Source organism: Mytilus trossulus, chromosome 2 (assembly GCF_036588685.1).
Source record: "Mytilus trossulus isolate FHL-02 chromosome 2, PNRI_Mtr1.1.1.hap1, whole genome shotgun sequence".
NCBI classification, from domain to species: Eukaryota; Metazoa; Mollusca; class Bivalvia; order Mytilida; family Mytilidae; genus Mytilus; species Mytilus trossulus.
This window is the reverse complement of record NC_086374.1, coordinates 53937477-53949994: the sequence shown is the minus strand read 5'-3', so window position 1 is coordinate 53949994 and position 12518 is coordinate 53937477. Positions and strand designations below refer to the sequence as shown.

General features: G+C 32.5%; 1 protein-coding gene across 1 annotated transcript in view; it reads right to left on the bottom strand.

Annotated features, from left to right (window-relative positions):
* The window catches only part of LOC134705863 (citron Rho-interacting kinase-like), a 63738-nt gene that overhangs the window by 17584 nt on the left and 33636 nt on the right, over positions 1 to 12518 (bottom strand). The window contains exons 31-34 of the mRNA XM_063564577.1: positions 5712 to 5822; positions 3861 to 4023; positions 990 to 1229; positions 119 to 299 (exon numbers count right to left, since the gene is read on the bottom strand). Coding sequence (XP_063420647.1) covers positions 119 to 299; positions 990 to 1229; positions 3861 to 4023; positions 5712 to 5822 — 695 coding nt within the window. The remainder of the gene's footprint in view (positions 1 to 118; positions 300 to 989; positions 1230 to 3860; positions 4024 to 5711; positions 5823 to 12518) is intronic.

Sequence of the window (12518 nt, the reverse complement as noted above, 5' to 3'; positions counted from 1 at the left end):
CTAAAACACAATGCACCATATTTTTTCTTGCTTTGAGTCAATACATATTTTTTTTTATAATAAAGTTATTAAAAACTATAAATAAGAATTCAAAAATATACATAATTAATAATTTTACCTTGGAACTTTGAGCCATCCTTCCATTTTGATAGGGACATCAGAAACTATTGGTGAATACCTGTGACTAGACTGTTCTACCTGACCCATAATGCTCGAGAATTGTTGAATATACTCTGTTGGCATGCCACAATTATCTTTAGCAGATGACACACATTTAGGGTGGCATATCATGCCACATTCTGAAAAAAAATATTCATAAAACATTGGTGAAGCATGTACAAATCTCCCAAAAATATCAATCTTGTCATAATTAAAGTGTGGTGAGAGTCATTCCCCTCTCGTACATTCATTTCCATATGAATTTATTTTGGACACTTAATTTTCTTCTCAAAACAAGCATTGGTACTCATACCACATCCTCTTATATCTACATATATGTTGACCCTTGTTGTATTGGCTGTCCTTAAATACTTGTAAACTGACTTTTCTACTATCAATCAAATAGTCAAATATGATATACCTAAAAAATATACAAACATATATAAAACAAGAATGTGTCCTCAGTACACGAATGCCCCACTCGCACTATCATTTTCTATGTTCATTGGACCGTGAAATTAAAGTTAAATCTCTAATTTGGCATTAAAATTAGAAACATCATATCACAGGGAACATGTGTCAAAACTTTATCAAAAACTACCTTGACCAAAAACTTAAATCTGAGGTGGGACAGACGGACGGACAAACAGACGAATGGACGCACAGACCAGAAAACATAATGCCCCTCTACTATCCTAGGTGGGGCATAAAAACATGAAATAAAAGAAAAATCAATAAAACTTTTTGCTGTTCAAATATCAGTTCTACATGTATTTAGTCCTGACTAGTGATAGTGACATGACCCCACTAGGTAAAAGTCATTCTCCTACCTTGACATTTAGATGCCTGTTTGACAAACGGAACACTCCCTAAACACACCCCACATTTAGTGGCTCTAGAGTTTAACCCTGTAACAAATCTATGTGGAATCTTATGATGCATTCTCTGGTGTGTTGAGTTGTAATTCATGGTGGCAGCTCTTTTAACACTAGGTGTAAGAAGTCCAAGGTTCACTGCCTTCTTCACTTCAGGGGTGATGGTGTCCGTTAAAGGTCCTTTTAATCGTAATACTGTAAAATAATTCAAAATTATTCGATGACATTAGTTTATATAAGTTTAACCAATCATCAGAAAAACTATATACAATACAATATTCATGGTTTGACCAAAATCTAATGTTACACATATCTTCAATAAATATTCAAGTTTTATTCATTTAATTTTATCAGTTGAAATATTAACTAAAACTGTTGAACATCTTTTTATAACATTATATCACTGAGTCGTGAATTAAAAATTTAGCAGAACTATGTACATCTGTTGGAAACATATCTTGTCAATGTGAAAATGAATTTAAATGGCTTTAAAGTTTTAAACCACAATTTTAACGAAGTTTAACTGTAAAGTTAAAATAATATGGGCTCTACAAATACGAAAATAGATTGATGCTATCCATTACTTTTATTATGGCATATAAACCTAATAGGTGTATCATTATAATGTTTATTTGAAAATAACCTCAATTCTATTATTTTTTTCCAAATAATAATTCTCAATTCCATCCATCCTGTCACAATCATGACAATGTAATATAAATATTGCTCCATGACAGTAAACTTTCTCTAAATCTGTATACATTTAAGCTTGTTTTTACCACTCATATATTTTGATAAAGTCATTATTGCATGTAGTTTTCCCCTCCATAACTAGTTGGAACATTACACTCATCTTTTTCCATTAAATCAATAGAAAACTAGATTCTACCACTTAAAACTATTGGCTACAACATGTATACCATCTTGAATGTTGAATTTTTCCTTTAAAAAAGCTCAGCAAGCCTCATTTTAAAGTTTGAAAATATAACTACTTTAAGATTGTAAATATTGTGTTCAACCACTTTGTGCAGAAGAAACTGTATTTATAAATTGAGAAGAGAATTTACTTTACTCATAACCATTAGGTTTTATTCAAGTATTTTAAAACCTCAATATTCAATGAATAATTCATGACACTGAGTGTTTATGGACCAGATGGTCTTCTCCAAAACAGAATACTTTTTTCTTTCCATACATTTTCAATATTTCATAGCAACAATTTTAAAGGGAAGAATTTGAAGTGTGGTAATAACAAGCCCCACTTAAATGTTATCTCACAGCATTGGACTGAGAACTCCTTTACTTATATATAAAATTAAAATAAATAAATGCATGTTTTACAATCTACAAAGCACTTTTATGAGAACCTTATATAATGTCTTGAACTTTATCTTGGATAGAGGGTAAAATTTATCTAGATATAACTGTAAGGATTGATTTGATCTGATCTCAGCCCATTTGTATGTTTCTATGAAATTTATTAATAGCAAATGTAATTTAGGTTGTTAGAGTTATTGACTAATACATTTTATTGCTTTAATTAGAATGTATGGAATACTAGTATATGTTTTTTAGCTTTCTAAGTACCCATTACCAAAAGCAGTTTCACTCTGGATTATGATATGTTATACTTACTTGGTGCTACAGACAGTGTAAATATCATTCATTTTAAAATCTTTACAAATATACAAATACAAATCACTTATTCCCTGCCTAGATGATCAACTGATTGAAAGGTATAGCCAGTGCAGGAGAATAAAAAAAAAGTAAAACACTGTCAGGTACTATTCAACAGTGCTGCAATAAGGTTTGATAGTACACATGTATTGAAAATCACAGGGATAAATCACTTTGAGAAAACAGTTTTCTGAATGGCCCTTTGAATATGTGTACAAATTATTTTTTTAACAAACCAAAAGGAGCTCACAGCAACTTGAATCATATTCATTCAACCAAATAGTTTTTAATTTTCCTCCTCGCAACTGTTAAGCCTATCTAATGTGATAAGTTTTTCATGAAAACATCTATCAAACAACCTTAAACTGTGCTCACCATGGAAACCCTTTACCACAGAAACTGTGTTTTCCTTCTCACACTTATCCCAATTTTAACCCTTAATACGAATATTAACGCAAACACTGAAAACTTTCTTACTTGAAATAACCTTGTAGCATTTACCTATGATAAGAGATCAAATATTCATAATTACACCTCAAACTTTATGTATGTTAACCAATTTCATATAAGTGGTTAATTGTCAATTGCAAAAATAAAATTGATATCATGATTCACTGACACTTGCACAATTTCACATTTAAATCTTAATGTTGGCGATGATATGTAATAGTCTTCATGAAAACTGAAAATCTAATCTCTCTTTTCATCTTGCTCTCAATTTAAGGTAGCTAGGGTGTCTAAATGTTAGACAATATATTTGTCTTTATCTTCTGTATGACTAATGGGTTTATGAACTTTTGAATTTCAATATAGTAATGGACCTCATCTGCTTGAAAAATTTAAAAAAACGCATTTTGTCCTATCAAATACTATATAACTATCTGCCCCTGATTTAATGTTTAAATTTGAATTTTAGATTTATCGGTTGCATATCAAATGATATTTTGTAATATATTTTGAAAACAACAAAAAAATATTTCCAACATCAAGAGATAAGATCAGATAAAGACACTACAAATCAGATCTACGTTAAATATAACAATTCTTCTTGCAACTTTTTTGCTTAACAACATTAAACAAGGAATATAAAAAATTTCAAGAATAAAGCATGAAAATATAAAACAAAAGAACATCTGTAACAATGCTTACAATCTTGTGCTTGTGAATAATTTTCTTGTCTTAGTCTTTCGTTCTGTTCTTGAAGTCGTGCATTTTTCTTCCTCTCCTGATCAAGAGCAGCCTGTAGATCTCCACATACATTCATCACAGGACTTATGGTGTCTTTGCCTTTATTTCCAAATAATTTACCCGTCTGATTGAAATGTTGAAAAAAGTTAATTTTAAAAGGAGGTAGACCTAGCTAAGGAAAATAACCCTTAAAATCATCACTACATTTATGTCAACCATTTTTATGCATATATTCTAAGCTTCAAGACTTTATAGATTATTTTCAATCTGTTTCAGGTAAATGCTTAATATACATTGATGAAACTTGACTTTTACAAACACATTACTGATATACCCACTTAAATACCTAAAAAGTAATTTATATTTATCTGGATTTTTTTATTCAAATTACTTTTTTTTTCCAATTATTCCTTTAATTTATAATCATATACATTGTTTTTATCCAACTAACTGTGTTTTTATCCAACTGTCAATTCACAGTAGTTTAATACAAAATGTATATTCAAAGGCATAAATAAAATTTGGGTGGATTTTTCCTTTAATTTCAATCATCCTTGCAAAAAATTCATGGAGTTATTATTGATTCAGAGGTTATAATTTCTATGAGTCTTCTAATTTATGTAAAAAATAAAAATTAATCTAAAGCGATAAAATGCTGCTTGAATATTAATTTGAAAAAAAAATCTATATAAAAGGCTGACCCTCGCATGCATGAACCACTTCCATATAAATAAATGATGTGCTTTTTTGACTTAGGATTTAAGTATTTTTGTCTAGTTATATAAAATGTGCATAACTTGATTGTTAATACTAGAAAATTCTAATTTCTATATGTACGTATTTATGTTCTGTTGAAAAAACCTGTACAATTTTAAATACATAAACATGTAAATAAATATTTGTAATATCTTAGTATCAGGTGTATGGCTGACATAGAAAGACATTTGAAAGAAGCGCAATAATTCAACAAACCAAATAAGCTCAGCAGTGCTATACTCTTTTGTTTTAATTTATCTTTATTAACTTTCAAAAGGGATGTTGAGATTAAAAAATTTGGAAGAATTGCTGTATTAAGAATTAGGGAATAAACTGTCTCAGCGTGTACTAAGTTCAAGGTATACAAAAAAAAGTTATTGGACAAAATGCCCTGCTTTAATACAATATCACATTTCCCTATTCAGAAAATTGAAATCTGGGTTTAAATCCTAATTATGTCTATACTTATATGAGAACTGTTTCAAGTTGATGTGACTACAGCTCCATGATGAACTACCCCACACCAAAACTTTAACCTGATATGGCTAATTGATTTAGTGTTTTCTTTCAAGTTTTGTCAGTACAAAATAGCTATGAATATGCAAGCTGTTTAAAATTTCTGATTATTATGTCATACTTACATCATTCTATAATAAGAATAACAATATTCATATTTTAATTATCACAAAGTTCAACCACCTTATACATTTGAAAAGTTACTTTTGTTGTTAAGTACAATATATTCATCTGTACTTTATAAATTTTTTGAATCACATCACTTTTATTCAGTTGCTTTTTTTTTCAATTACAAAATACCAGTAGAAAGTGGGTTCTTCATAAAAAGAGCTATAATTACATTAAATAATTCAAATCTAAAAACAGATTAATTTATCAAAAAAAAATTATCCAGAAATCATAGCTAATTATATATTAATTAAGCTTTAACAATATTCAAAATATAGACTGTAAATTCATTCAGTCGCATTATTTGCATTAATAAAAACCTCGCAATAATTGTGAATATACAGTGACAAGTAAGTGATATAAATGACAAACCTTCTTCTTTTTGCCATTATTTTCTTTATATAATTCCTGAAGATAATCAATTAACTTCATCTGCTGATTTAAGGTACTTTCAAATCTGTATTTATCTAAGAAATGTAATCCCTGAAATAACAACAATATACCACATATTGAATAGCAAGAACACAAAATGCACAATTTATTGAGATATTGTTACCAATAAAATCAGGAATTTATTTTATCTATATGAGCTATTTTGTCTGAAAAACATACATGCAGTGCTGTAAAGGGAATGTTCACCCTTAAATTCTTAATACACTTAACTGTTCAAGGAATGTGAACTTTGACTATGCTTCTTAATACACTTAACTGTTCAAGGAATGTGAACTTTGACTATGCTTCTTAATACACTTAACTGTTCAAGGAATGTGAACTTTGACTATGCTTCTTAATACACTTAACTGTTCAAGGAATGTCAACTTTGACTATACTTCTTAATACACTTAACTGTTCAAGGAATGTCAACTTTGACTATGCTTCTTAATACACTTAACTGTTCAAGGAATGTCAACTTTGACTATGCTTCTTAATACACTTAACTGTTCAAGGAATGTCAACTTTGACTATGCTTCTTAATACACTTAACTGTTCAAGGAATGTCAACTTTGACTATGCTTCTTAATACACTTAACTGTTCAAGGAATGTCAACTTTGACTATGCTTCTTAATACACTTAACTGTTCAAGGAATGTGAACTTTGACTATGCTTCTTAATACACTTAAGGTGGTACCCAACACTTTCATTAAAATTAATTTGGCTCGTTTAATTTTCATAAAATTTTGTCAAAGTATATACTTTGACCCTTTAACAAAAATATAAAAATTTAAAAAATTTTGAACCAACCGTTTTGTCAGAAAAAATACACTGGTTATATAGCAGTTTGACAAACACGAATTTTGATCACTGAGAAGCTTAATATTCCTTTTACAACAAAACGTAAGTAAAACATTTAGCTGACTTTACAGAGTTATCTCCCTGTAGTGTTAGGTACCACCTTAACTGTTCAAGGAATGTCAACTTTGACTATGCTTCTTAATACACTTAACTGTTCAAGGAATGTGAACTTTGACTATGCTTCTTAATACACTTAACTGTTCAAGGAATGTCAACTTTGACTATGCTTCTTAATACACTTAACTGTTCAAGGAATGTGAACTTTGACTATGCTTCTTAATACACTTAACTGTTCAAGGAATGTCAACTTTGACTATGCTTCTTAATACACTTAACTGTTCAAGGAATGTCAACTTTGACTATGCTTCTTAATACACTTAACTGTTCAAGGAATGTCAACTTTGACTATGCTTCTTAATACACTTAACTGTTCAAGGAATGTCAACTTTGACTATGCTTCTTAATACACTTAACTATTCAAGGAATGTGAACTTTGACTATGCTTCTTAATACACTTAACTGTTCAAGGAATGTGAACATTGACTATACTATAAAGACTTAGTGTTAATACCATTGTCACCGGATATATTTATCCATTTTGGTTCATTATTATGCATTTCATATTAATTGTGTTTTCCGTGTTATATGTTTTCCATTCATATCATATTCATATTTCATATCATCATGTTTCTTGACGATTGACGACAATAGTTTTGCGCTGCATATTTTGAAATAGACTATAGCTTTATACGCTATGCTTTGCTTTACGTACTCAATATTTAAATTAGTACAATAGAAAGTTAAAGCGATTCCTATTATTATTTAAATGATATATATTTATATTTAAATAGCATGAGTTATGCATGAGCTCAAAGCGCGGCAATACTAACCATATATATATTAATACAATTTCACTTTTAAAGTTAGTCACTGGTCATTATTACAATCAGGGAGGCGGCAGACTAATGTCTACGCTGCAGGTACTTGTAAATTTATTTATTCTTTTAGCAATGTTTAAAATGTTTCAATTAAAGTAAAGTTATTTTAGTATTTCATATATAGAATTCAGTATGGCTTGAAAGCCGCATTTTGGTATAAAGTTAAGGTCAGAATAAAGCTCCGTTGCATGCAAATATTTCAGTATATATATTGTTCATATTTATTGGAACATAATTGTAAACTTGGTTTACAATTTGTATACTTGCAGATTTATATATAATAAAGTATTTATATATTGGACGACTCATTAAATGCAGAAATGGCCCACACGCATTACAACGACAAGTTTATTATGGGTTTATGGTGATTTATCCCTCATCCCAAGTCGATTTTATATGGTGTCCCATTTTTCCTGCGACAATGGAGGTTCCACCGAGATCGTCCAACGTTTATTGTTATACAGTCAAATTCGAGAAAATGGTTCCGGAACAATTATAGTACCGCTACTTCATGGTGAGACAACAACCACTTGTCAACTTTGATGTCAGCAACTGCTTTATATATTGTGAATTTACGACTGTGAAACCCTGTTGTTTGAAAGGTATATTTGAAATTCATATTTCTTATAGTGCGCATATCTACCGGGAAGCTCATACTACATCATGTAAATATGTTTGATGTTATTTATTATTAGTGAAAGTCAATTTACAAATTTCAACTGAAACATGCACGGTCAGCATACCTGTGAAGGTGAATGTGTATTGCTTTATCACGTGACAACCTAGACATAGAAGGAATTTAATCGATCAACGTTCCGCACGGATGGAGATTTTTACAACTGTTGCCGGTGAACTGTAGTAGTATTTATTTGACATTCATTTATGAAAACAAACTGTTATAAATATTTATTGATTTAAAAATTCATTGTGTTTTATTGTTTGAATATATTTTATCATCTTTACTGTATTTTACAGATTTGATTATTGTTTGTGCATGAATAGAAGCACGCACCTGATTTAACAAGTTACGCACTAATAGTTACAGCAGCGACTTAAGAAAGCGACTTGCATTGACACAGACATATGAGTAAGTTCATCATCATTACATCATTTTCATTTCATTCATTTGTATTGCCCTTGTTTTGTTTTGTTTATTTTGTGTTGTTTTTGTCGTTGGTTAAAGTTCAAGTGATGGCTGAAGCGGAGTCAAAACAAGGTTTAAAAACTGAACCTAAGGTTTCAGAAGAACACGTTCAGAAAATGATTGAGTTTTTGAATCATAATACAAGCTATAGAGTTGTAACATCAGATGAGTTTGATAAATTAAGTAGTGAGAAGCATGTATCTTTTGGACATAGTACTCCTATAAAGGGAACTACTGCTCATACTAAGCCTCCTTTGGCACCTGTTAGGTCTTCGTCTATAGCAAGAGTGGCAAATTATGCTGCTGGTTTTGGTAATAATACTACCGTTTCTTGTTCAAACTCTTCATATGCAAAACCCAAGATACCTGTATTTTCTGGGGAAGAAAAAAGTGAAGTGTCTTTTGACGTATGGAAGTTCGAAGTTAAATGTATAATACGGGAAGGTAATTATACAGATACTATATTATTGCAGTGTATAAGAGGGTCCCTAAAAGGTAAAGCTAGGGGTTTATTGTTATCACTCCCAGATGGGGCTACACCCACACAGATTATTGAAAAATTAGATGGGATATATGGAAATGTGTTCAGTAGTGAAGCATTGCTTCAAAAGTTTTACATGGAAACTCAGAAACAAGGTCAGTCTGTTGCTGATTATGGTATGAGACTTGAAGATATTGCCCAAAAAGCTGTTGAAAAAGGTCAAATTAGCTCACAGGCTAAAAACGACATGCTTAGATCAAAGCTGTGGTCAGGTCTCAGAGATCCCCTTTTGAAAAATGCTAGTCCTTATAAATAAGATACTGTTGAAAAATTTGATCAGTTATTAAAAGAGATCCGATCTATTGAATTGGACTTATCAAATTATGCCTCAGGTTCTGACAATAAGATTCAACATCAACCTGCGGTTGTTGAACAGTCGGGTATGCAAGAGATGATTAAGTCCATGAAGCTCTTGAATACTAGAATGGAATCATTTGAGGGAGAGTTAAAGAAATTAAAAGAAAGTAAACCTGATGATCATACAAGTTCGTCAAATAGTCAGTTTCGTGGCCAAGGTCGCGGGAACTATCGAGGGTCTGATAGAAGGGGTAGATTCAATAATAACCGTGGCTGGCGTGGCCGTGGCTATACAGGAAACCAACAAAACCAGAATTATAATTCTCAGACGAGGGGTTTAAACGAGTAAAGGTCTCGGTTGAGGGACAAACCAGAGACTTATATAGGCCTGAGAATGTGCCTAGTCCCAAACTTGTTGATACTTGTACGCAGAACATTCTTGCTCAACGTATGATTGGTTTGGCAAATGAATCTTTTATTTACATTAATAATACAAAGTGTAAGGCTTTGATTGATACAGGGTCCATGATATCAACAATATCTGAAGGTATGTTGAATGAGTTAACACCTCCACCTGAATTGAAAAGTTTAGATGACTTTAGCTTATCAATTAGTGTGGCAGGAGGTACCACTTTACCGTATTTAGGTTACATAGAAGCTAGTATAAAGGTTGATTTTGTAGAGCAAGATTTTATGATACCATTGTTGGTTGTCTCTCTTACTGATTATAACAAAAATGTACCTGTTATTATTGGTACAAATGTTATCAGATTGTTAGATTCATGTTCTATGGTTGGTAGACAGCAAACTAACATAGACAAGATCCCAAGAGAGTGGGATATTGCTTTTAATTCTATCAAAGATGAAGCAATAGGTCAAGTTTACTCTACGAATAAAAATCCCATCAAGATCAAACCTTTATCTGTCTTAAATGTATCTGGTTTAGCAAGGTCTAAGACACCAGAAGCATGTACAGTAGTGACTGAGAGTCTGTCAGATGATTTGTCAGATGTGTCAGTATGTAGTAAACGTTAAGGGGTCAACTTGTCGGGTCCCAGTTAGAATATTTAACATGACGGCCAAAGCTATGGTCATTAAACCTAAAACACACTTGTGTTCTCTGAATGAGGTTAAGGTTGTCCGTCATGTAGACGTGCAAAGTGCTGAAAGCGCTGTTGATGAAGAGAAAGGGAGTTTGTCTGATCAGGAGTTATCATCCCTAGGAATTAACTTAGAGAGTTTCGATGTTCCTGATGATACTAAACTCAGATTGAAAGGTTTGGTTAGCAAGTATAGGTCTATTTTCTCCCAAGGACCCACTGACATTGGGCTCACAGATCTGATGGAGCACGAGATCCAGTTATCAGATGACAAACCCTTTAGACAACCTTACAGGCGTATTCCTCCAGCATTGTTCGATGAGGTAAGAGAACATGTACGTGAAATGCTGGAGGCCGGCTGTATAAGGGAGTCTAACAGTCCTTATGCCAGTAACGCAGTTCTCGTGCGTAAGAAGGACAGTTCTTTGCACTTCTGTTTAGATTTTAGGTCTTTAAACAAGAAGACAATTCGGGACAGTTATTCTTTGCCTCGCATTGACGAGACAATTGATTGTTTAGCTGGGGCTAAATACTTTACGCGACTGGACCTTCGATCGGCATATTGGCAAATGGGCATTAAAGAGTCAGACAAGCATAAGACCGCGTTTTCGTTAGGTCCATTGGGGTTCTATGAATTCAATAGGCTCCCCTTTGGTCTGACAAACGCAGGGGCATCGTTTCAAAGATTGATGGAAAGATGCATGGGAGAAGCTCATTTGCGTGAATGCTTAGTATTTTTAGACGATATTGTGGTATTTTCACGTAACATAGATGACCATTTTGCTAGGCTTGAGTCTGTTTTTAGTCGTCTTAAACACCACGGCTTAAAACTCAAAGGTAGCAAGTGTGAATTTTTTAAGAAGGAGATTAAATATCTTGGTGTTATAGTGTCCGCCGACGGTATCAAAACCGACCCAGAGAAAGTTATAGCAGTCCAAAATTGGCCAGCTATAAAGAGCATTAAGGACCTTCGTAGGTTTATAGGTTTCACTTCCTATTACAGGAAATTCATTAGAGACTACGCTAAGATTGCAAAGCCTCTTAATGACCTATTTCTTGGACACCCTACGAACAAGAAAAACCTTGGGTCTAAGCGAAAGAAGTCTAGTAAGCCTAGTCCTTGGAAATGGGGTCCCGAGGAACAGAATGCTGTTGATCTTATTATTGAAAAGTTGACAAACCCACCAGTTCTTGCATATGCAGATTTTTCATTACCTTTCATTGTAAACGTTGATGCAAGTGGTACCGGTTTAGGTGCCGTCTTGTATCAAGAACAGGAGGGTAAAGAACGGGTGATAGCTTACGCTAGTCGTAGCCTACGTGGCCCAGAGAAGTTATATCCAGCCCATAAAAGAGAATTTTTGGCGCTTAAATGGGCTGTAACTGATAAGTTTCATGATTATCTCTTTGGTAGCAAATTTACCGTTAGAACGGATAATAATCCACTTACGTACGTTCTCGGTAAAGCTAAATTAGATGCTACCGGCCATAGATGGGTTGCTTCATTGTCAAACTATGATTTCAGCATTGTGTATAGAACAGGCAAGTCAAATATTGACGCTGACGCTCTTTCTAGACTTCCGTCCGATTGTAAAGAAGTTTTTAGTGACGTAGTTCAGGCTATTTGTAAATCTATAGTATTAACTCCAGATACAAACCCTGCTATTGAAACTATATGTTTGTCACATGATATTCAGTTTATAGACAGCGATAGCGAGATTTTGGCCGATACATCCAAATTCGCTGATATAGATTGGACGTATGACCAGAGACAAGATTCATGTTTAAGTAGAGTTAGTGATTTAGTTACAAACGGTCATAGACTCACTAAGCGTCAGATGTCTCATGAGACGGATCTTGTCCGA